Source organism: Grammomys surdaster, unplaced genomic scaffold (genome assembly GCF_004785775.1).
Source record: "Grammomys surdaster isolate TR1022 unplaced genomic scaffold, NIH_TR_1.0 100, whole genome shotgun sequence".
NCBI lineage: Eukaryota > Metazoa > Chordata > Mammalia > Rodentia > Muridae > Grammomys > Grammomys surdaster.
Genome location: NW_021604579.1, coordinates 8,471,206 through 8,495,361, shown reverse-complemented (window position 1 = coordinate 8,495,361; position 24,156 = coordinate 8,471,206). Strand labels below are relative to the sequence as shown.

At 34.9% G+C, this 24,156-nt stretch overlaps 1 protein-coding gene across 3 annotated transcripts in view; it reads left to right on the top strand.

Moving 5' to 3' along the window:
* Agbl4 (ATP/GTP binding protein like 4) overlaps nt 1-24,156 on the top strand; it is a 1,113,017-nt gene that overhangs the window by 138,792 nt on the left and 950,069 nt on the right. For all 3 annotated transcript variants that reach the window (XM_028786938.1, XM_028786928.1, XM_028786949.1), the window contains exon 3: nt 7,292-7,416. In XM_028786938.1, the coding sequence (XP_028642771.1) occupies nt 7,292-7,416 (125 nt within the window). The remainder of the gene's footprint in view (nt 1-7,291; nt 7,417-24,156) is intronic.

Here is a 24,156-nt window from a genome sequence, read left to right as displayed (position 1 = left end):
ATATATATATATATATTTTTTTTTTTTTACTTGCTCAGAATACTAATGTCCTAGGGGAAAATGCTTAATGGGAAATAGTCTCTAATCTCTTATCATGTGATGGACATTATTTATCAAAGAATAGCAAAAGCATTCTGAGGGCATAGTGTAGAGTCTAGTTCTGCAAGTCATCTTGGGGAGAGGTAATAGTGAGCAAGACTTTAATGACCAGACATAATAACTAAGCGGATTCCATTATGGAAAAATCCTCTCATAAATGTGCCAAGAAAATAAATGTTTGAAGAATATACAAATGAAACTGTATAAAATATAAAATTGAATGATACATAAAGTTACACAGATATCTAGAGGCCGATCTTAGACTTTTGTAGTAGTATGATTTGGCATTGTATACTTTTGGTGGTGGAAAGACCAAGAGAGACATCTCAATGCAATTTGAAACATCCTAAATGAATGAAGGTTGATGGAGTTAGCACTGGGAGTAAAGAAGAACATTTCCATGTTTGTTGTACAGAACTAGCAAGAGAAGATTATTTGAAAAGGGACAGAAATTGATGTGAGAATCTTTTCAGTTAGAGCTCGGTTAAGGTCACAAACGTTATTACTGAAATAACCCGTTGTTAAGAACATTCTAGTCAATAGTTCATACACATAAAATATTTTACGTAGATATTTTTGAGTTTTGAGGAAGAATTATTTTAAAATGACATTTACCCTTCATCTCTTAATTTTAGTGATTGCATAATTAATTCTCGAACATCAGTTATTCTTCCTGTATTCAGCACTTATTGATTACTATCACTCAGTATGTATTTCAAGGAAATCACGTTGTTAGTTTACTTAGAGCATCAATTTCTAAGGAAATGGAAACAGGCACACACACACTTCAGGAGTAACACTACCAGATGTCTCTGTTTCTCAATGCCAAGAGAGTCTGTGGCTAAGAGAATCAACCATTTTAGGTTTCATGTAGAGTGAAGTTTATTTGAAGTTATGAAATGTACAAAATTATGAACATAAATCTTCTTCAAAAATAAGAATGATACCAAATAAATACTCCTATCCTAGAATTTTCATTCACTTTTGCTAAAATTTTTTGAGGCTATTTGCCAGAAATAGTTCAAAGGACAGCCTTGATTTCCAGGCTCTCTACCTATAATTCTGCTGCCTTCAGGTCTTCTGCCAGCCTTGTAAGTGAAAATGAATAAGAACTAAATTTCACTTGATCTTCAGCAAACTTATATCTGATAGTTCAAATCTGCAAAATAATCAGTTACCCTTCAAGATCCATAAAGGGATTTTTAAGTTTTCTATTTCTGTTTTAACATATATATATATATATATATATGTTTGTGTGTGTGTGTGTGTGCGCGTGTGTGTGTTTTAATTAAATCTAACCCATTCCCTCCCCTCCAATTCTCTACTATTCTCTACTATCACCCCCATTATTCTTTCTCCATATAACTTTATTTACTCTTTTAAAAACCCTACTGAGTTGATATACTGATTATGTTTGTGGATGGGTGTAGGGCTATATGCTGGAACATAGGTAGCCTCGTAAGGGTTGCATTCTTAAAAGAAACCTAATTTCCCACACGATCAGACATTAATTGCCAACAGCATCTTATCTAAGAGTGGGACTTCCTGAGCACCCAGCTCCATCCACCTCCATTATCATGATGGGATTTTGGCTGGCTTGATCTTGTGCTTCTACAGCAGTCGGTCTACAGATTGGCTTTTTTCAAAATTCTTTTTTTTTTTTTTGAGTTCAAGTCGTTTTTATATATATTCTTTTTATTGGATATTTTATTTATTTGCATTTCAGATGTTAATCCCCTTTCCTGGTTTCCCCTCTGGAAACCCCTTGTCCCATTCATTCCTCCTCCACCTGCTTCTATGAAGGTGCTCCCTCACCCACTCGTGCCTCCCCACCCTGGCATTCCCCTACACTGGGGCATCAAGTCTTCACAGGACCAAGGGCCTCTCCTCCCACTTATGCAGGACAAGGCCATCCCCTGTTACATATGTAGCTGGAGCCATGGGTCGCTCCACGTGGACTCTTTGGTTGGTGGTCTAGTCCCTGGGAGCTCTGAGGAGTCAGTAGGTTGATATTGCTGTTCTTCCCATGGGGTGGCAAACCTCTTCAGCTCCTTCAGTCCTTTTCTGACTCCTCCATTGGGGACCTAGTGCTCAGTCCAGTGTTTAGCTGCGAGCATCTGTCTCTGTATTTTTCAAGCTCTGGCAGAGCGTTATTCTTTCTTATACTCCCTACTCTACCTTGTCCTCCTGTCTCTCACCCTAATGTCTCTCACCCTAATTGAACCTTGCTGTCCCTCTATTTTTCTTTCCTTTTTAATACCACCTACTTTGTAGCCCTATTCCATTAAAATAACCATTACCATGGTCCTTTTCTAGTTGCCTGACCTCTGTGGGTACTTCAGTTTAAAATAACTTAGGATCCAAAGCTAGCATCCTCATATGGGAGAACATACGTACTTTTCTTTCTGGATCTTGGTGGTTAGCTCATTCCATATGATCTTTTCTAGTTCTATATATTTACCTGCAAATTTTCCTGGTTTCAGTTTTCTTTACAGCTAACTAGAAATTCATTGAATATGTTTTCATTGTCCATTCATCATTTTGACGTTATTTAGATTGTTTTCACTTTCTGGCTACTGTGAGTAGGGCAGCAATGAGCTTGGTTGAATAAGTGTCTCTGGAGTAGGCTGTTGAGCTAGCATCCACAAATTGAGAAAATATGTCACTTGTCTTTTTGGATCTATGTTAATTCACTAGGTATTATAGTTCCATCCATTTACCCACAAAGTTCATGATTTCATTTTCCCTTACCAATGAATAGTTTTGCACTGTGGATAGTAAGTACTACATAATCATTTATCCAATTCATCAGTTCAAGGCCATTTAGATGGATTCCATCTCCTCATTGTAGTGAGTAGAATGATAAGGAGCCTGGCCTAGCATGTGTTAGTGAAATAGAAGGTTGAGTCCTCTGGACATAAACATAAATGGTAGAGCTGAGTCATATGGTGCTTCTACTTTTAGCTGTTTTGAGAATTCTATGCATTTCTATTATGACTTCTAAGTTTGCACTTCCCACAAGAAGTAACAGGATCTCATTTCCCCACATCCTTTCTAACATTTGTTGTTTTGGTCTCAGCCATTTTGACTGGGGTAAGATATAATCTCATATTTTTAATTTGCATTTCCCTTTTTTGTTCTTGGTCTTTCTTAATTAAATTTACTTTGTTTGCTACTGAGATAAAGATTCTTAAACATTTTCATTTTGGGGCTGGAGAGATAGCTCAGTGGTTAAGAGCACTGACTGCTCTTCTTGAGATTCTGAGTTCAATTTCCAGCAACCACATGGTGGCTCACAGCCATTTGTAATGGAACCTGATACCCTCTTCTGGTGTGTCTGAAGACAGCTATAGTGTACTCACATACATAAAATAAATAATTAAAAAATTTTTCATTTTGTGCTGTCTTATTCAACTGAACAATGGACAAGTATATTAATAGTTATAAATATTTCTCAGCCTTTTGCATTCTTTTGAGAATTCTATTTTTAGTACCATCTCCTAATTTTTAATTAGATTGTTTTTAATGCTTTCATTTTTATGTTCTTTGTATATTATAGACATTAGCCCTATGTCAAATGTATATCTAGTGTATCCTTTCCCCATTTGTAGAATAATGTATATCTAGTGTATCCTTTCCCCATTTGTAGAATAATGATTATAGTAATAATAATAATCACTAGAATAATGATGTCCTTTGCAATATAAAAGATTTTAGTTTCATGTGATCTCATTTGTCAAATTTTGGTCTTAATGCCTGTACTGTATGTGTTCTGCTAATAAATTCCTTCCTGGTGCCTGTATTTTGAAGACTATTCTTTTTTTTTCTTCTAACAGATTCAGGATATCATTCCTATATTGGTATCCTTGATCTATTTATAGTTTAAATTTCTGTAGGCTGAGAGACAAGAATCTAGTTTTGTTCTATATGTAATTATTTAGTTTTATCAGCATCATTTATTGAAGATGCTGTCCTTCCTCCAGTATGTATTTTTGATCTCCACTTTGCCAAAAATTAGGTAGTTTTAGGAGCATGGACTTATATTTGTGTCATCAATTCTATTCCATTATTCAAGTGTCTGTTTTATGAGTGTGTCATGTTTTTATTTAGTGTAATAGTTATATAGTAGGAATTGCAATCATGGGTGGTTCTACATCTGTTTTTTTATTTTTAATGATTAATTTTGCATCATGGTTCTTTTGTGTCTACATTTATGTTTTGAGATTATTTTTTTAACTTCTATGATAAATCGGATGCATTGGAATTTTGATGGTGTTCATTGAAACTGTAGATTGCTTTTGGTTGGAGGTGGGGTGGGGATTTTCATTGTATTAATCTTACCAGTACATGAGATGGGTTTCTAGCTTCTGCTTTTATATTTAGCTCCTTTTTTGGTTCTTTAAAGTTTTCATTGTTCAAGGCTTTTACTTCTTTGGTTAGATTTCAAATTTTTAAATTTTTAATTTTGATGTTATTGTATACATGGGATTGTTTCCCTGATTTCTTTTCCTTTTTTCTTTTTGTATGCTTGTTTTGGTTTATAGGAAGGCTACTGATTTTCTGTGTTAATTTTGTATCTTCCTACTTTGCTCAACATGTTTATAGGACATAGGAGTTTTAACACAGAGCTTTAAGGTCTTCATATATAGAATTGTGCCATCTTCAAATAAAGATATTTTGATGCGTTCATTTCTTATTTTTATCTTTGTGTCTTAATGCCTTAGCTAAGGCATTTTGCACTATTTTGAACAGGAGTGAAGAGAGTGGACATTATTACCTAGTTCCTAATTTTAGTGGAGATGCTTTTTTTCTTTATCATCTTATTGGTTGTAAGCTTGTATTTCCTTTATTATGTTGAGCTATATCCCTTGTATTGATAGATTTTCAGGACTTTCTTTATGAAATGTTAGATTTTGCTAAAGGCTTTTCCTTTTGACGGAGGCTTGCATTGACTCTGTGGATTCCTTTCTGTAGCATAGCTCTTTTCACCATTATTAATAATGCTGATCTATAACGGGCATGGATGATCTATTTTTACTATCTTCTTCAATCTATTTCTTCAGTGTTTCAAAATTTTCATTGCAAAAGTCTTTCAATTCTTTGATTAATTTTTTCCAAATTTTTTTATTTTTTGAGGCTATTGTGAATGGGAGGGATTAATCTTTTTTAAAACCATGAATTATCCTTGATCATTTCTAGTAATCATTTTAAAGTCTATCATACATGATCTAAGTCTATCTTTACAAATTTGACTTACTTTTAATGTTGTGTAGCATATTAATATAATATGGCATTTTTCTTTATGATTCTGGATTACTTTGCTTAGCATAATGTGACATGTTTGATATAAATTTGAATATTTAATCCTTTTACATTTGAGTCATTAAATATACTTGAGCTTAAAATATGTATCCTATTTTTTTCCTATTTGCCCATTATGGTTTAGATTTTGCTTCTTTCTTTTCCTTGTATTTTATTTAAATAAATAAAAAATGTTGCTACTATATTTTCAAATATGTTTCCATAAGACCATAATATGATACATAGTTGAAGTATTTCAGGGAAAATGGACATATAGTTATGGTGTAATGAAAGAAAAATATAATAAGAACTGTTCATTTCAAAGTCTTTTCTGATGCTTTAAAGTATGAGTTTAAATAGGCACTAAGTACTTATGGGTTTCAGGTTCATTATTATTGGGTCAAGATGAAGACTTAGTAATATGAATAAAATTATTTTGAAATTTCACATTTCTAGAGAGCCTGTTATATTATTATTACAAACCCTGTACATAGTAACAATTTAAAGATTTCTTTTTCTGAAATCTATGTATTATGTTCAACTGTTAATACAAATGGAATATATGCTTTCTTTTAATATTGGTAAGAACAATAATATGTAATTTTTAGAATATGAAATTTTAAAGTGTCCAAAACTGTTTTAGTAATGAAGTATATATAAAACACAGTGATTTAAAATACACTTCCACTTATATTTTTGTGTTACCTGTGCCAGGTCTGTTATGTAAAAAACTGTAATGTTTGATCACCAGTGGTTAGAGATGTGCTATTTGTATTCAAATAATTTGCGATTCTACTTAGTTACTTGTTATATAACTTTCGAGTTGCTTAAGTAATTTATTCTATGTTTTTGGTATGTAAAATAATAACCGTACCTCATTCATAGAAGTTGTTCTGAGGTTGAAATTGATTGGTACACTTAACCTTTAGGACAGTCTATATCATACATTAAAACCAAGAATTATTAATTTTCTACAAAAATTAATTTCTTAATTGCATCATAGTTAAGATTTACATTTTCTCAATGTAGGAATAAATACTTATATTTCATATTCTGTAATTTTTGCATTATTATATTTTTAAACTTATTTTGTGTATGTGTGCATTGGTGGATGCATGCTAAGAGAACTTACTGAAGTAGTTGGTTCTTCTTTCATTATGTGCATTGTGAGTATCAAACCCACATTGTCAGCCTCAGTACCAAACATCTTTACACACTGAGCCATCTTTCCAGTCTAATAATCCTTGGCTTATAATGAGAAAGAAATTGGAAAATTTTAAATGAATTTTTCATGATCACTCCAAAAATGTAAAATTAACCTAAATCATTTGACCTCATATTTATTGTTGTTGTGTAACAAATACTCTGTCATTTAAAAACAAGTCTTAATAAACATTTCAATGATAAAAATTCAAAGAAACATGTTTATACATAGAATCTTCTTGAGGATTATGAATACAATGGAAAGAAAATTAATAGGTAAGTCTTTGGTTTTGATTAGTTCATATATAGCTCTTTTGTGAAATTGAAGAAAGTTCAACATACTAGAAGAAGTTTTATTTTACCCTAATTTTTTCTAACTAGGAAACTGTAGAAAGTGATTCATTCCTCAGTTTGTTGGGACATACAATCTTCATAATCCAACTTGTTTGTTGCACAAAGGGGGTCTAGACTATAAGGGCCAGGCAGAGATGTCTGTACTGCAACCTGCAATATCTGAAAGTTTTCCTTACTTTGAGCTGCATTCAGAGTTGCTAGTGTTAAGACTATGACTGTTTAGATCAAACAGTCTGAACAGTGTCAAACAAAGATTAGGACTAGTATCAGAGCTCATAATATTGTTGAGATGCACGAACTTCTATTAAAACAATTCTCTTATGTTTTGTTGTAGGTAACCTCGGCCGGGTTGAGCAAGTCTCTGACTTTGAGTATGATCTGTTCATTAGGCCAGACACTTGTAATCCTCGCTTCCGAGTCTGGTTCAACTTTACTGTTGAAAATGTGAAAGAATTACAGGTGAGGGAAATGGGGGCTATCAGTATACTCTTAGAGAAGGAACATAGTTTGCTTTCTTTAACGACTGTTAAACCTCTGGCTAGAGCAGAGACAGTGAGTAGTGGGTAAAATGCTGACTCATGTTTCTTGATGGGAATGAATTAATGCTAACTTTCATCTAGGAAAAAGTGGGTTTATTGCTGATTAAATCCTTCTATGTGAAGCTTCCTTGTGGAACCCCATAAGGAAACACTGGAAATACCTGTTGCTTTCTGTATTTAAGATGTTGTTACATCATCTCTGTCAATATCCAGGAAGACATTTCTCATAGACCCTATCTCATAAAAAGCTCTTCTCTAATTCAACAGGATATTCACCTTTTTAAGGTTGCATAGCTCTTACAACAGAATATCCTCCCTAAACTGTGTGTTCTTGGGAATTAAAAGCTATTTTATTATCTAGTGATTCTGGGAAACCTTATATTTTCTGTCTGTGTTTAAATTTTATGAATTTATTAATCTGCTTTAATCTTGATTTCTTCAGGTTTGTTTTCTAACTGCCAGCGATTCATGATATTTTTGAAAACTTGTTTTTATGAGAGAATATTGATAAAAATAGAGTGATAAAGTACATATGCATTAAATAAACATTAGCAAAGTCTAATTTTAATAAATATTGGCACTTTATTCCATTCACACAGCTAAAAACGAACAGACTGCTCAAATTGTACAGGCATAGTGAGTCTATGGTTCTTGTAAGCATATAGAAGCCTGACCATGAAAAGTACCACCCCTTCTTCTCTTGGTCATCTTTATCTACAATACCATGGAGAAAGTGAGTAGTTTGTAGGTTTCTCTCTGAGTCAGTCAATGCTGTGTTCATCTCTCTGTTCTTTTCAGTTACATCTTGATTCATGTTTTGGGGCCCGGAAGTGTTTGGAGTTCAGATACTCCTGGGCTCTTCCTTGAAGCTGTGCTGTTCCTGGCATACTAGCCTTGTTGTGCCAAGAAGTGTTTATGAACCTCCCTCCCCGAAAGACCACTAAAGAGCCATTTCTGATGTAATCACATTAGGGTCTCTGTATTACAAGTTTGAGCTTGGGCTCTCCTCCAACCTAACCCTGACACAGCAGGATGAGAAGGCAGAGCAGCCTGGAACCCTCAGCAGGACAAGGTTTTATGGGGAATGGGAACAAGTGAGGGGCTGTCCAGCCTGGCAAGTATCTAATAGAATGACTTTTGTAAACAGACTGTAAACAGTCACAAGTGGTCTGAAAGTACATCTGAAACAATCAGACTAAGACTAATCTTTGATTAACTGTTGCTAGGAAGCAGCTAGAGAGTAACTCTGGCCAAAGAAAAGCCACGGGGTCCTTCCTGAAACATGGGTGTAGCCTGGGTTCTGCTACAGGTCAAGTTCTCAGGCTTTTTTTTTTTTTTTTTTTTTTTGATAGAGGCCAATCCCAAGATAGAATAGGTTTGACCTCTCAGTCTCAGCGTACTTTTCAACTAATTGTCAAAATTCTCTAGAATACCACAGACATAGCACTGAGGAATATGCCACATTTTTTGGCTAACTTGTAGGAACTGAATATAGAAAGGCATTTGTATACTGGTAAATATGTCACCTCAGAGTTTGAGCACATGAGGAAGGTGATGAAACAGCTGAAGTTCACACACAGATCCTACACCCTGGGCAACTTTATGTCCTGGCCTTGGTTCTTGCTTTTACCTAATCTTACATTACCAAGCCTCTTGACACTTTCCATGGCAATATCATGCTCATTTTCCTTTTTGACCATGTACAGTGGCTCACCTGACTCTAGGATTATTTCACAAAATAATCAGCAATCTTCAAAATACTTTCCCCAAATCTCTGTGGGCTCCCTGAAAGCATCACTTTATATCAGGAAGTGGACATACATCCTCTCCTCCTCCTGTCGCTGTTGCTAAGTCAGCTCGGTAAGTTAGGTTTGTTGCATACACACTCCTCTGAAAAGCAAACAATTATCATGAAGACAGTTTATACAAATGAAGGGAAACACTTTCTTAAATGCCATATAAATGTGCTAGGATATATATCCAAGTCCATAAAAAGGACCGCACTTTTCTTTCTTACGTAGTTTATATCCTTCATCTTGCCTGTTGCATCCAAGAAGCCATTAACTGCTAGAAAAGAGACTGGTTACTTTTTGATTTTATTGTTAGAGACCTAGATCCTGCACCTACAATATGTCTTAAAAGTTGGGCTACTTTAGGACCAGCCCATGTTTCTTCAGTCTCCATGAATATTGTCTGTCTATAACTTATATTAATTAGTAAAGGAGTAGGGATATGCTGGTTTGAAATTTGGAGGAAATCACTTCCTTCAGTTTTGCTGCCTGACACAGACTGTTGAGAAAGTTCCTCATGCATTTTGAATATTTTTGTTTGCGCTTCTAATTTGCTTATAGAATTTCCATTTCATTCTTTGAAATGAAATGAAATGTCAGAACCATAGTGTGGCAATCTTTTCTAGAAATTCAATAGAAGAGTATCATGAATGTATTCTAAGGGGTTCTTTTGATAAGAATTGGGTTTGTTTATGAATACTTATTTTAAAGTTGTCATAGCTGATACTTAATTTGCTTCTCTGCGTTCTAACTACATAAAAATGCTATCATATGCTTGTTAAATCTGAAGCCTTAGATGTGTTCATCCAGTTTTCTGAGCCTGATGCTTCATTCATTCATTATCTGTCTATGGCCACTGTCTCATCAACTCTAACCACATTATGAAGTTATGGAAATCTGTCTCAAGAAGGCAAAAAGATCTACTAGAGAGATAGTGTATATCCCTAGCTCACAGGATATTTGTTTTTGTGGTTGCTTACATGAAAGAGAATGGTTTGGCTATTAAGTTTGACTTGTGAGATCTGCTTTTATAATCTCTTTCCATATCTTCCCAATTTCCGTTAAAATGGAGGCTGCACGGATGTAATCTTGTCAAGAACCTTATTTGGTGTTTGGTGGTACTAGCAGACAAGAAAATATTAGTCATCACAGGCAGACTCCATTAAATGAATTTTAAAAATCAAAGAAGCAAATGTACTGTACATGCAGGGCTAGCTCTGGGGTTATTTTCTTTGATGTTTTGAGGAAGAGATAAAAGCTTGGAACATGCACTGCTGTATCACAGGATTGATATTTTAGCCCTGCAAAAGTAGTTGTTAAATAGTACATTTGAAAGAGTTGATAGAAACTAAATGTCCTGGTACCTTTATGAAAAAGTAATTTTTCTTTCCAAAAAACTGATGTTAAATACTCTTATGTAGAAATGCATTATTGATACAGCAGAAGACTTGTGTGAGGTAAAAGCAAATCTTTCTATTAAATACTTATGATAAAATTTTAGCCAATAAGAAAAAAATGAAACGACATGCCTGGGCTATTTAAGCTGTTATCATTCATGGAATATTTTTTATATCCTAAATTTATCTTTTCCTTTCCTGATAACAAAAGCAGCCAATGCTGAATGTAATAAACATGGAATATATAGATAATTTTTAGAAGCATAAAATGAAACACACACAGACACACACACACACACACACACACACACCCGTATAATTTCCTCTAGTTTGAAGTAAATAATATTAAGTTGGTTATATTTTCTATGCTTAGTTTTGAATTATATTTAATTTGTATTGTAAATATATTTTAACATACTGCTTTTAAGAACCTAAGTATCATTGTGGTTAATTTTATGTCATTAGAATTTTGCAAAAATAGCAAATAGCTGTTTATCAGAAGACAGATTTCTTAATCTTGAATACAAAGATTATTGTTTACTTGTATTATTGCAAATGGTATTGTTGAAAACATCTTACTACAAGAAATACTATTCAAATAACATCTTTTGGAAAAATTTTTTTGAAAGGAAGCTATTGGACCAAGGCTATGTGTTTCTTAGAGAACCAATTCATGTTGTTTAAAGTTTATGCTATTTTGTTTTCTTATCAGTATTGGATGAGGTGTCTTTCTTTAAACTACATGATTGGAACTGGATTTTTTTACTCAAATATCCACATACCCAGAATGAATTATTTTCTTCACTTTGAGTCCTCAGACAGATAAATAGTTTATGACAAAGTCTCCTAGGCCTCTAGTCATACAGAATTAATTGCTTTCTAGTAACAACATCGTAGGATGGAACACGTCTGATTTTTGAATGTTGTTCCTTTTCCTCTACTTATCAATCCTGTTTTATCTGGGCATGCCCAAAGTTTTTCTAGATACAAGAAAGAATAATAGTAAGTGCTGATGTGGCATCATTGAAATAAGACAGATGTGGCAGTTTGTAACCATAATCCCAGTTACTTGAGGGGCTGAGGTAGGAAGATTGCTGAGTTGAGGGTCTAGTGCCAGCCTTGGGTAAGAGAGAAAGACTGTCTCTCAAAAGGAAATTATTTTCTTCTTATTAATTATTTTTTTTCTTCTTCTATATGTAATACATATAGAACTGATTACTTTGGGGGGTTACTTTAAAGCTTTGCTAGGAAAGGCATAATGTATTGATGGTAATTTAACCCTAATTGTGCAGACATGACTCACTGAATGTACCTGTGATTCAGATCATCAGTGCTGTCTTGATCACAGCTTAAATATCTCTGAAACCTGTATTTGAAAATCATAGTATATCTCAGAGTGAAGCTATTCACTTAAGTCTTTCATAGGGATCTTCAATTTTTGGGTGCCCATTTTCCAATTTATGTATATTATATTCAATTTCAGCTCATTGACTTTAGTAACTGGGTGCGTATAGAAGGAGCTATTTCATTATAGCCACAAGGTGGCTTTAAGTGTTGTAAAGGCAGACCTGTAATACTCTCTTCTTTAGGACTGTGTTATTTGCAATAACTTTCTCATATATGATCTTTATTCATTTCCATAGAATCTTGTCATGTGTGTGTATAGTTTTTCATATAGCCTAGTGCACAGTGTGATCCTTTACAGACTTATGGAATGGTTTTCTTTGCCAGTGTTTCTATTCTAATATTCTGTTCTGTAATTCTAGCTTTACCATCTTAAATTCATTCCCTGTTCTTCTAAGTTTTGTTTTTCAACTATATGTTGTAACAGTCCCTTATTTTTTATATTTTTATTTTATTTATTTATATTCTAGTTATTGCACCCTTGGTACCCCCTCCCAAAGTTCCTCATCCTATTCCTCCTCCTTCTTGCCTCCGAGAGGGTGCTCTCCCCACCCTACCAGGCCTCCCCCTTCCCTAGTGTCTCAAGTCTCTCCAGGATTAAGCACATCTTCTCCCACTGAGGCCAGACCAGGTAGACCTAATTCTGGTAGGTCTGCATTTAAATGTTACTTGAGCTTTTTCCCTTACAGGTTTTAATATCCTTTCTTTGTTCTGTGCATTTAGTGTTTTGATTATTATGTGATAAGAGGATTTTCTTTTCTGGTTCAATATATTTGGTGTTCTGTAGGCTTCTTGTATGTTTATGGTCATCCCTTTCTTTAGGTTAGGGAAATTTTCTTCTATGATTTTGTTGAAGATGTTTTCTGGCCCTTTGAGCTGGGATTGTTTACCTTCTTCTATTACTATTATTTTTAGGTTTGATCTTTTCATTGTGTCCTGATTTTCCTGGATATGTTAGATTGGGAGCTTTTTATACTTCGTATTTTCTTTGACCAATGTGTCATATTTCTATGGTATCTTCTATACTTGAGATTCTCTTCCCTACCTCTTGCATTCTGTTGGTATCCTTGTGTCTATAGCTCCTGATCTTTTTCCTAAGTTATCCATCTCTCCAGAGTTGCCTCCATCGTGAGTTCTTTATTGTTTCTATTTCCATTTTTACTTCTTGGACTGTTTTGTTCACCTGCTTGATTGTATTTTCATGTATTTCTGCCGGGAACCATCCCCAGCTTGGTGGGAGGAGAAGGTGGTCTTCTTTCTTCTCCTCCGGTTGGTCGGTTCTTCTTGAGGAAGCCAAGGGGGATAGGAATTGGAAGAGTGTCAGTGAGGGGTAAGACCTGGTCTTACGAGATTCGGGGTAATATCTTACGAGATATTTAGGGTTGGTGTTTAATAAAATCTTTCTTGTCTACATTACTAAAGTTTACTTACTAGGCTACTGTAGCTGACCTGCTATCTGTTTAATCCTCTGAGGCCAGAAGCTGCAGTTTCTCTAGCACCTCAGCCTAGGGACAGCAGAGGATTAAGCAATGCCTTTTATCTGTCTATGCAGGTGTGGCAGGCTCTAACTTAGGTCTGTTGGTTTGAGGTCGCAGGAAGAAAAAACACTTAGAGAAGTTATTATAGTTTATTACTAAGTGTAAAGAGTATCCTATGAAAGCTATCTAAAAGACAAAGCGAGAAGGTCCTAAGTGGGGGAAAAAGGAAAAAAATTCTAACAAAGGAAAAATTACAAGTGGAGAGATTCTAAGCAGGGAAGAAAGAAGGAGAGGAGGAGAGGGGAGGGGAGAGGGGAGGGGAGGGGAGGAGAGGAGAGGAGAGATAGAGATAGATAGATAGATAGATAGATAGATAGATAGATAGATAGATAGAGAGGTGAAGTGCAGTGAAGAGAGGTGAAGTGAGAAAGTGAGTCGCTAATGAACGTCCCTTTGTCTTATACATCATTCAGAGTACCTGATCACATGTTACAAAGTTCATCACAAGTTCACACCAAAATTCAAATCATAAATTGAAATAGAAGTTTACAACAGAGAATGTTTACATGCATATCCATTAGGAGTAATTATCTGACTAAACATCCATCACCTGTCTAGCTCCACAGGTTCACTGAAGGTTTAAAATTATAACTAAGAAATTAGTGAAGTTTTGTATAGATAAACCCAGGCAATATTTTCTCTTCTGTCCTAGCACCTATAATAAATCGTGAGTTCCCTTTTAGTGACCCTTGGTTAATTGTTTTACAACCACCTTGGAATGTGCTCTGAGCAGGAGAGAGTCTGGTTACTATCTAAGTGCTGTTAACTGATGACACTTGGGAGACTGGCAGAGTTTTCAGAGCAGTTCTGACTATCAGAAAGGGACTTAATAGCAGTCCCACTATGAAAGAGCTTACTAATCATTGATATAATTTTAGGAATTCTTATAGGATCATCATTAAGACTTAAGAAGTCGTCTATTTAGCAACGCTACAAGACAGTACATCTTCGTGGGTCTGCAGAGATCTGCTCCAAAGGGGAGTGCTATTGCTTAGTGATTGTTATATATGTTTAATAATAATAATAGGAAAAGCATATTAATAGCAGGATCTTTCCTAAAATATGTCCAGCATAGCCTTGCTGATGTGGCACACTTGTCGCAGATAGTAATCCTAGTAATCCGAGGCAAGCATTTCAGGATGATCAACTGCTAATTATTAATTTGTCCTATTATGGCTACTGACATATTTCTTTAATGATTTTGTTTCTTCTTTCAGAGTTTCTACATGTTTCTGTTTTCCTGTATTTCTTCTAGGGGAATGCTTTATATCCTTCTTAAAGTCCTCTATCATCTTCATGAGATTGGATTTTAGGTCATTATCTTGCTTTTCATGCATTTTCAGGTAGCCAGGGCTTTCCATGTTGGGAGAACTGGGTTCTGATGGTGCCAAACTGCATTGGGTTCTGTTGCTTATGATCTTGCACTTGCCTCTGGCCAATTGGTTCTCACTGGTATTAACTGGCCTGGGTATCTTTGCCTGGAATAGTCTCCTTGGAGGCAGGTAAGGCTCTTTGATCTAAGTTAGGGTTGGTCTCCTTAGAGGCAGGCAGTATTGTCTCTAGTTAAGGTGGGCCTGCTGTGTCCCTGGTTACTGTGGACCTCCTGTGCCTTTGGTTACTGTGGACCCCCTGGGAGGCTTGGAGGCTGTAGTGTTTGGGTGGGTGTCAGGACACCATCCTAGCCCAGGTGGGGAAGTGGGCTGGAAGGAAGGTGGAGCTCTGTGTTCTTGGTCACTGTGGATCTCCTGGGAAGGATGCAGGCTGTAGCATTTGAGTAGGTCCAGTCCTTTATTTTCTACAATATAGTTTAGGATGTGTTTCCAGTGTGAAAATCTTGAAGACCATCAGCTTACTGCACTTGTTTCTTTCGAGTTTTAGTTTTGAGTTGCTGGTGACAGTGTCTAAAAACAACTGTTTGTTAATATTATATAAGGGGAAGATAAATTTACTAGCAGATCCTATGTTTGGCTGAGAACATGTCATGGATTCAGTTTTAACAATATGTACCACAAAATAAAAGGAGTAGGAAGACATATCAGGATACATATAAGATTATATATCCCAAGGGCGAATATGTGTTAAAGGGGCGGCAATTGGATGGTTGGGAAAATACAATATAAAGTTAATTGAATATTGGTCATTTGGGATGACCACATCATCTAAAATTGGCCATTCTTGAAATTGAAAGTAAACTTGAGGAATTATTATTAGACAAAAAACATAACCTTTAACATGACTTTGTTGGGAGTTGTGATGGAGTTAAAGGAGAGTTGTGGAGTTAAAATATTAAATTTAGTAAATTGCAGAAAGGCAAATCTAAAGGAATTACAATTATTGTAGTTATTGTTAATATGTGTAAAGTATACACATGAGAATCACTAGCCAGAGTAACATGAAGGAGAGCTTTTCTGGAGAGAAAGGATGTTGGTGCTACTTTGTTGAAGTAAATGACTTAAATATATACTTTCCAGATTGTAATGACACTTGAGCACCATTCATTGAGAAGTGAAGAGGGATAAGATAAGAAAGTTACCATCAATAATGAGATGCTTTGAAGGAATGATCTATAGATAGAGATTTAATGCTGTATTCATATAAATCTCAATAGTATCATTATCTCTTAAAATTCACATGTAATTTCAAAACAATTACAATAAGAATTTTCCTCTTCCAATATTTAGTGAAATTTTACAAATTAATCCTAAATTAATGTATGAAAATAAAACATCAAAAATATTCCAGCCAAATTGAAAGAAAATCAATGAATTCTTTATTTTTTTAATGGAACTGGTATTTCAACTAACTTTAAAAAGGTAGCAGTAGTAGTATAAAATCATCATAGCATGACATAAGAGGAGAGAAGCAGTCTAAGTGAATAGTAGAGAAATCAGAAATGAAGCTATTTTGTATGAGTTACATTATGACAATAACTTATAAATAGTAGAAGTAGCAAGATGTATGTATAGCAAAATACTTACATTTTTAAAACTTTAGTAGGTGGATTAAAGAGTTAAATATCAGAACAAATTGAAAGTTAAAATTGTGATAGGGCCTTACCATTGGTTTATGGAGAGCAACCAATAGCCTTGGAAATATCCTGTATTGTTTGAGGATTTCCCTGTGGCCCCTTTGGCCAACAACTTGATTAACCTCTTTCTGCCACTGGTGGGGCTTTGTCTCTCTGATTACTTGTTATAGCTACAGAGAAGTTGTATTAGGTTTCCATATGACTTCTCACATGGGCCTTAGGTTTTGCTCTACCTCCTGTATTCTAGTGTTTCTCAACCCTCCTAATGCTATTTAATATAGGATAAGGATTTTTTTTTTCTCTGTCCATTTACCAATTATCTAATTTAGTGAATTTCTTGATTTTTTAAAACAGTTGAGTAATATTGCATAGTATAAACATACCATATTCTTTTTATCCATTCGCCTGTTCATGGACATCTAGACTGTTCAATTTCTGGCTTTTATGAATAGAATAACAATGAATATGGATGAGCAAGTGTCTCTGTAGTAGGACATAAAGTTCTTGATATATGCTTAAGAGTGCTATAGCTGGATCTTGTGGTATATGAGGAACCACCACACTGATTTCCATAGTGGCCATACAATACATACGAGTGATGGATAAGTGTTTCTGTTGCTCCACATCTTTGTCAGAATGAGCTGTCATTTATTTTATTGATATTGGCCATTCTGACTGGTATAAGGAGAAATCTCAAAGTAGTTTTGATTTGCATTTCCCTGATGACTAAGGATGTTGAACATTTCATTACATGTATCTCAGCCATTATAGTTTCATCTTTTGAGAACTCTCTTCTTACATCTGTATCTATTTTTTAAATTGTTTTATGTCCAGTTTTTTTTAGTTCTTTATATACTTTAGATATTTGCCATCTAATATATGTTCAGTTGGTTAAAAAAAAAAAGTCTTTTCCCATTCTGTAGCCAGTTGCTTTGTCGAAATGATGGTGTCTTTGCTGTGCAGAAGCCTTTCCGGTTCATTAGGTCCCACGAATTAATTGTTCTTAAAGCCTGTGCTATATCAGTGTTCTATTCAGCAACACTGTAGGCACATTTCAAATTTTTTTCACCTTTTTTCACCTTTTTCACATTTTTCTGTGGGCACATTTCAAATTTTTAAATTTAAATAACCCTTCTTTTTAAATAGATTTATAGCATATATGGTAATTTTTGTTGCTATTGTTTTTAGCTAAAGGTTTTGATAGACTATATGCTGTGCTTCATGAAGCAAGAAGTTTCTGACTGAGGACACATTCAGAAGATAGGGATTAGCTTAAGTCCCAGCACTCAGGAGGCACAAGCAACTGGATCTGTGAGTTCAAGGCCAGCCTGGTATGCAGAGTGAATTCCAGGACAGCCAGGATTATACATGGAAATGCTGAAAAACAAAAAAGAGGAGAAATTAAGATAGAAGAACACAAAACTTGCAGAGTTTCCATATCAACTATATTACTTCAGTTTCAGCACAAGTGCAGCATGCATGAATATATTTTAATTCTTTTGAGTTGTCTTACATTGTTTTACAAAATTAAATTTTAGTTTCTTGAAACTGTTAATAAAGCTAGGAACTATGTCTAGGATTACTTCCTCTATGTGTAAATGATACACGTAAAAATGCATTACTGTGTTCATAATGTTTACATGTTTTCCCCATGATATTTTAGACACATCCTATCATTGTAATGTGAAGTGAGTGTCATATGGAAACAACTGGCATTTATCTTTACAGTATTTGTTAATTGGCCTTTCACTATTGTACAGCTCAGTTGATGTTGTTAACTTAGTGGGTACATTGTCCTCCCTGTCTTAACTTATCTTGCACTTGACACTGGCTGTTTCACTGGTAGAAATGGTTTCCTTGGTGTTCTCATCTCTCCTCTTGCGATTCCCCTTCATAGGGTTTTCCCTTCTCATCCTGTGGACCCACATCGTACATATTGTTTCTTTTGTTCATGTTTCTAGCATTATCTCTAATTTAAACACTCCTGGACTAAACAGGCTATCTTATGCTGCTAGTTTAAAAAAGATCTCCTTCTCTCACCCTGTAAAATTACCTCTCTATTTCCTATCCTAGTGAATGTTACTGCTGTTTGTGTAGTCATTTAATCTCAAAATGTGGGGCTTTTCTGAATTTCCTCCTATGTGGATTAATATCCAAAGATACTAATCATAGTAATTGTCATAGTAAAGCATTTTAGCATGAATGCGGTGGCAACACTATTAAATCACACATACTTGGTCTTATCAACAATTCTGAGAAGCAGTCTCTATTATTATCTTCATCTATAAATTATATAATCAGATGTCACTTAGATTAGGAAGTATGACTTTGATTATAAGTTATAATACCATATTATAAATCTTCATTTATAGATTATAAAATAGGGTATGGCCAACTTTAAAATTCCTTCTTGAATTCGTCTGTTGCTTTTTTGCCATTGCTATAATAATTATTTGCCAAGACTGTGGTAATTGTGTTCTAAGCTATTGCTATGCCTAGAATCTTGTTATTTAAGTCTCTCCTTCTCCGTTGGAGTATCCCATGTAAAGTTCAAATCTGACCCTGCTACGTAACTGATGCAGCTTTTAAATAGCTTGCTCTTACCTTTAAGGCAAAAGTCAAGCTTCTTGTGGTATATGGTATTCTTACTTGTCTGATTACTACCTAGTCTGCTTGCTTTAAGCAATTCTTGGACTTTTTTTTTTTTAAGATTTACTTATTTTATGTAAATGAGTACACTGTGGCTGTCTTTATACACACCAGAAAAGGGCATCAGATTCCATTACAGGTGGTTGTGAGCCACCATGTGGTTGTTGCGAATTGAACTCAGGATCTCTGGAAGAGAAATCAGTGTTCCTAACCACTGAGCCATCTCTCCAGCCCCTTCTTGGACTGTTTAATAGTCTCTTACAGAGACTATATTGTTTGATGTCTCCCTGCATTGTACTCTCTCCTTTCTGAAATGACATTTTACTGTTCTTTTGTTTGGATTAAACTTGAACTTGGTAATCAGTATTTACTGTGTTACCTTGAGTAAATTATATTAGACACTTTGTGTGTGTGTGTGTGTGTGTGTGTGTGTGTATTATACAAAGAAGTTAATTTTTCTGAATAGACAAAATGAAGGACTTTAACAATAATGAATACTTTGCAGTTATGCATATAAATGATAGCAAAAATTATCATATCCTTACTCTTGTTTACAGTCTATTAGGCTGTATGTTATCATGTTTATGTTTTTGGTTTTCTATCTACCTCACATAATTACAGATACTCCTTGACTTATGATGAGACTTTGTCCCAGTTTCAGTCTAAGTTGAAAATATCTTAAAGTGAAAGTGCATTGCCTGCCACATGAACGTTGTAGTTTAGCAACACAATATGCAGCAGTTTTTTTGATGTTTATTGATTTGTCAAACAGCTGATTGAAAGTCATAACCAACTAGGGGCCTATGTATGTATATGGTGACTGCAGTTTTCCACTGTATGTACAGTCAGAAAAATATGTCCAAATTGTTATTTTTATATAATTTGTATTCAATAAATATGTTTTGTTCTTGCTAGGTGCTCAGAAACCAGCCTGAAACACGGGAAAGAAGGCTATTTTGTTCTGGAGCAAATTATATTCTATTATTATGATAGAAAATAAGTAGTAACAAGTAAAAATTAAGATTATTTTATAAAGTAGAAAGTCTTATAGTTTATTTAATTAAGTCTTGTTACAGATGTTTCCATTCGACAGTTGTGAATTGATGTGCTATAAATATTTGTGTACTGTTTGTTTGTGTTCATGAATATAAGGTTTATTTCACTAAGTTAAATACTTGGCAGCAAGATTCCTTGCTATTGAACTTTATAATAATTTATGAACTGTTTTGTAAATGATTAAATCAGGTTTTATTTTCTGCAGCAGTGAAGTCCCGTTGTTGCAGAGCCTTGTCAACTCTTGGCATTGTCAGTAGTTTTGAACCTCTGCCATTTTGATATTTTAACTGTATCTCACCATGCAATTAATTTGCGTTTCCCTGGTGACTTATAGTTCTATGCTTATTTTCTGTGATGTAGCATTTGTTCAAAGATTTTTATCACTGTCTTAAGTGAAATAATTTAGTTTTTTTCAAGTTATAGGTGTTATAGATGCCGACTACACAATATATGCTCTTTTAATTTTTCTTTGGTGATATAAATGGAATTTTAAGGCAAACTAATGTTAATTGTCCACTTTTAATATATGATGATATGGAACCTTCTATTATGCTTCCTTGTTGGCCTCATCTAACCTCTAATATCATATTTGTGAATTTGGCATGTTTACATAGGCAATTATGTCAACCAGGAATCAGCCATATGTGTAGGAAATTTTTCTTTAGACAATCCACTGTGGAGGATATCTAGTACAATGTTGAATCCAAGAAATATGAGACAACCTGGTTCTTGGTCCCAGTCATGGTAGGATTTACTGATTGCTATACCACTGATAGTTTTTAAGTTGGGTTTGTAGATTTTTATTGTTTTGCATGTATGTGTGGTGTGTATGTGTATATATTCTTGTGTGTATGTGTGTGTGTGTGTGTGCGCTTTGCATGCCTGTGTGCTTGTATCTTGTCTGTTTATCTGTGTCTACTGTCTGTGTGTGCACGTGCATATCTGTGCTGATATGTGTGTATATGCCTGTTGAGGGCCAAAGTCAACACTGGGTGTTTTCCTTCATCACTGCTCACTTGATTTATTGAGCCAATGTTTCTCATGGAGCTTAGAATTAGAACTCACTAATTTCTGCTTGTATAGTTAGCAGGTTCGACATGAGGATCACTTGCCCCTGCCTCCCAATTGCTGAGTTTCCAGACGGCTGCCACATTTAGTACACACAGCTTTTATGTGGGTTTTAGGGCTCTGAATTCCAATTCAGTTGCACAGTAAAAGCTCAATTCACTAAACAATATATCCAGTCCAGCAGTAGACAGTAGTTCCTACTCTTAATTTTGGCTTATTATTTTAACTTGAAAGGATGTATTTTGTCAATTGTCATTGGATTTTAGAAAAGCCTATATTCTTTCAAATGACAGCATTTACTTTTAAAGGCTGAGCGGCATTTACACATGTCCTAAGCTGGAACTCCTGTAGACTTCAAGTACAAGTCTTCAGAGTTTAAGCAGACTCTGGGATGGTTCTGAGACTCTGGACCTCTGAAACCAGCACAGAACTTGAGTCCATGAATATTGGCTTAACATGTAGTGGGTCTGGTACTGACTGCTAAGGGAATAGGACTATGTCCTGCAATGGTAGACTGACTGGTAGTCTCAGTTAAGGAGTGATAGTTCTTCAGGCTCTTGACCCTGCATCTGTTGAAACAAATTTGGATGCTCAGTATGTTTCAGCTATAAGCTGGTCTGAAATGATTAGGCTTAGAGTCTGTAGGCACAGTGTCTTGCCTGGTATCAGACAATTTATGTGCAGGCCATGTCTTTAATCCCAACATTTTGGGGCAGGAGAGGCAGAAGCAGGATCTCTATGATTTCAAGGCCAGTTTTGTCTACCTAGCAAGTTTTAAGCTAGCCAGGGATAGTGAGAGCCTCTTTCACCACCACTACCCACAGCTTCCCTAACCCTCCAAAACATTTGTGTGCAAATGGGCCATCTTGAAGCCTGAGTCTATAGGTACTGGCTTGAGGACTGCTTAGTTGATGTATTGCTAGGAGATCAGACTTGAAGCCTCTGGATTGAGTGTAGTGGTGGGGCATTCCTGGAGACCAAATGAGAGTCTGAGACCAATGAGCTTGAGTTAGGGAATGTTGTCCAGTTAAGGAGGCTCAGTGTCTAGGTACCATCTTGGAGTTTGAGGATGTGACTCTTCTGACACTGAGTCTGACTTGCCAGATACAGAATTGGCTCTGAGATCACCTCATTTGTTCCTTTTCTACCCTTTTTGCCAAGTGGAAGATATTCTGTGTTACTGGAGTTCAGGGGAAAGACTGTTGTCTGACCTTTAGTTTCTCTCCAATATCTTTCTTATTTCTATGTTATACACCTGGTTTCCTTAGTTCTTGTGACAGTAGTTTTGCACATGGATAATTGTTTCCTGCCACCAAGACGAGATCATCCCCTGCAAAAATCTGATAGTGTACATTTATTATCACCTAGAAAATTGTATTTAAAATAACATGGTGATTAGTTTTTAGTTTTTGTTGAAAATATTATGTAGCAAATAGGCTTTACAACATTTTCATTTATTTAATTAGGTCATTAATCTAAACAAAAATACTGTAAATATTACTATTGGGTAAGAAAAATGAGTCTCATAAAGTCTAAGTAATTACCTAAAGCCAGGAATCAGGAACTATGACAGTTTGCTGTTCTTCTAGTGTACTGTGCACATGTGGTCTGTTAGGCTCCTGGACATTCTCTCAATTCCTAGTATCTTCACACTCTCCATGCTGAAAAATGTATATCCATTCTTCCCATGAAATCCGTGATGTTCACTAATGCTAAATGCTCCACCCACTGCATACCACTAAGAGATATGTGGCAGACCAGGTCTCTTGACTTTTATGCTAAGTCCTCTTCCTTTTTAGTAATTTATGCTCTAATTTACGTTTTAGCTGTGTTCTTTCTTCTTATTTTGTTTTAACATTTCACAAATATTTGTGATCTTGCTAATTCTTATCTCTCATGCCCCATGTGCAGATTTTTTACAAAGGATTTTCATTTTCAACAGTGTAGCACACTCAATTTCATTACAAAATAACACTTGTAGAATAATCATATTTGATAGCCTATTGTATGACATCAGAAGAGATAATAATGACAATTTCTAAATTGTTTTATGAGATGCAAAATAGTGTATTATTCTAATGTAATTTTATTTTATAATACCTAGAATAAAGATGTTGATTTGATGAACTTCCTCTTTAGCATATATAAACATCACATTTTAACAGTATGTGATTAAAAATACTAGTGTTTGAATGTTCAGGTCAAATGAAACCAACCATGGAAACATTTTCCCCCTATTTGATCAGTTTAAAATGTTTAATCTGTAAGAGGTAACATACATTTGTTGAACCTATGACATTTACTTACTATGTCATGTTTTTAAAGGCATGTCTAGATGACAAATGTTTATGTTTGGCTCAGGACCTTTAACTTACTCCTATGTGGGATTTAAATTGGTTTCATATTTAAACAGTCATTTAATTGAGTGTTGCTAGTAGATTGACTGCAGTACAAAAGAAGACCAAGGAGACTGAGCTCCTCTACCAAAGGATTTAGCTGCAGGTGATGGAGGAATATGCACTCAAGTTAAGGGAAATAAACTCAGTCTGTTACTCAGTTTCAAATTAAATACTGATCATGTAGTCATGATTTTTATATATTGAATACTTTTAGAAAACACTTGTTAATTCTAGAGGAAAGTACTAACTTTTTACTTTTAACTTATTTAATAATTATTTTTATTTGCTTTTTCGTTGTTGTTTATTTGTTTGGCTTTTCAGTCAGAGTTTC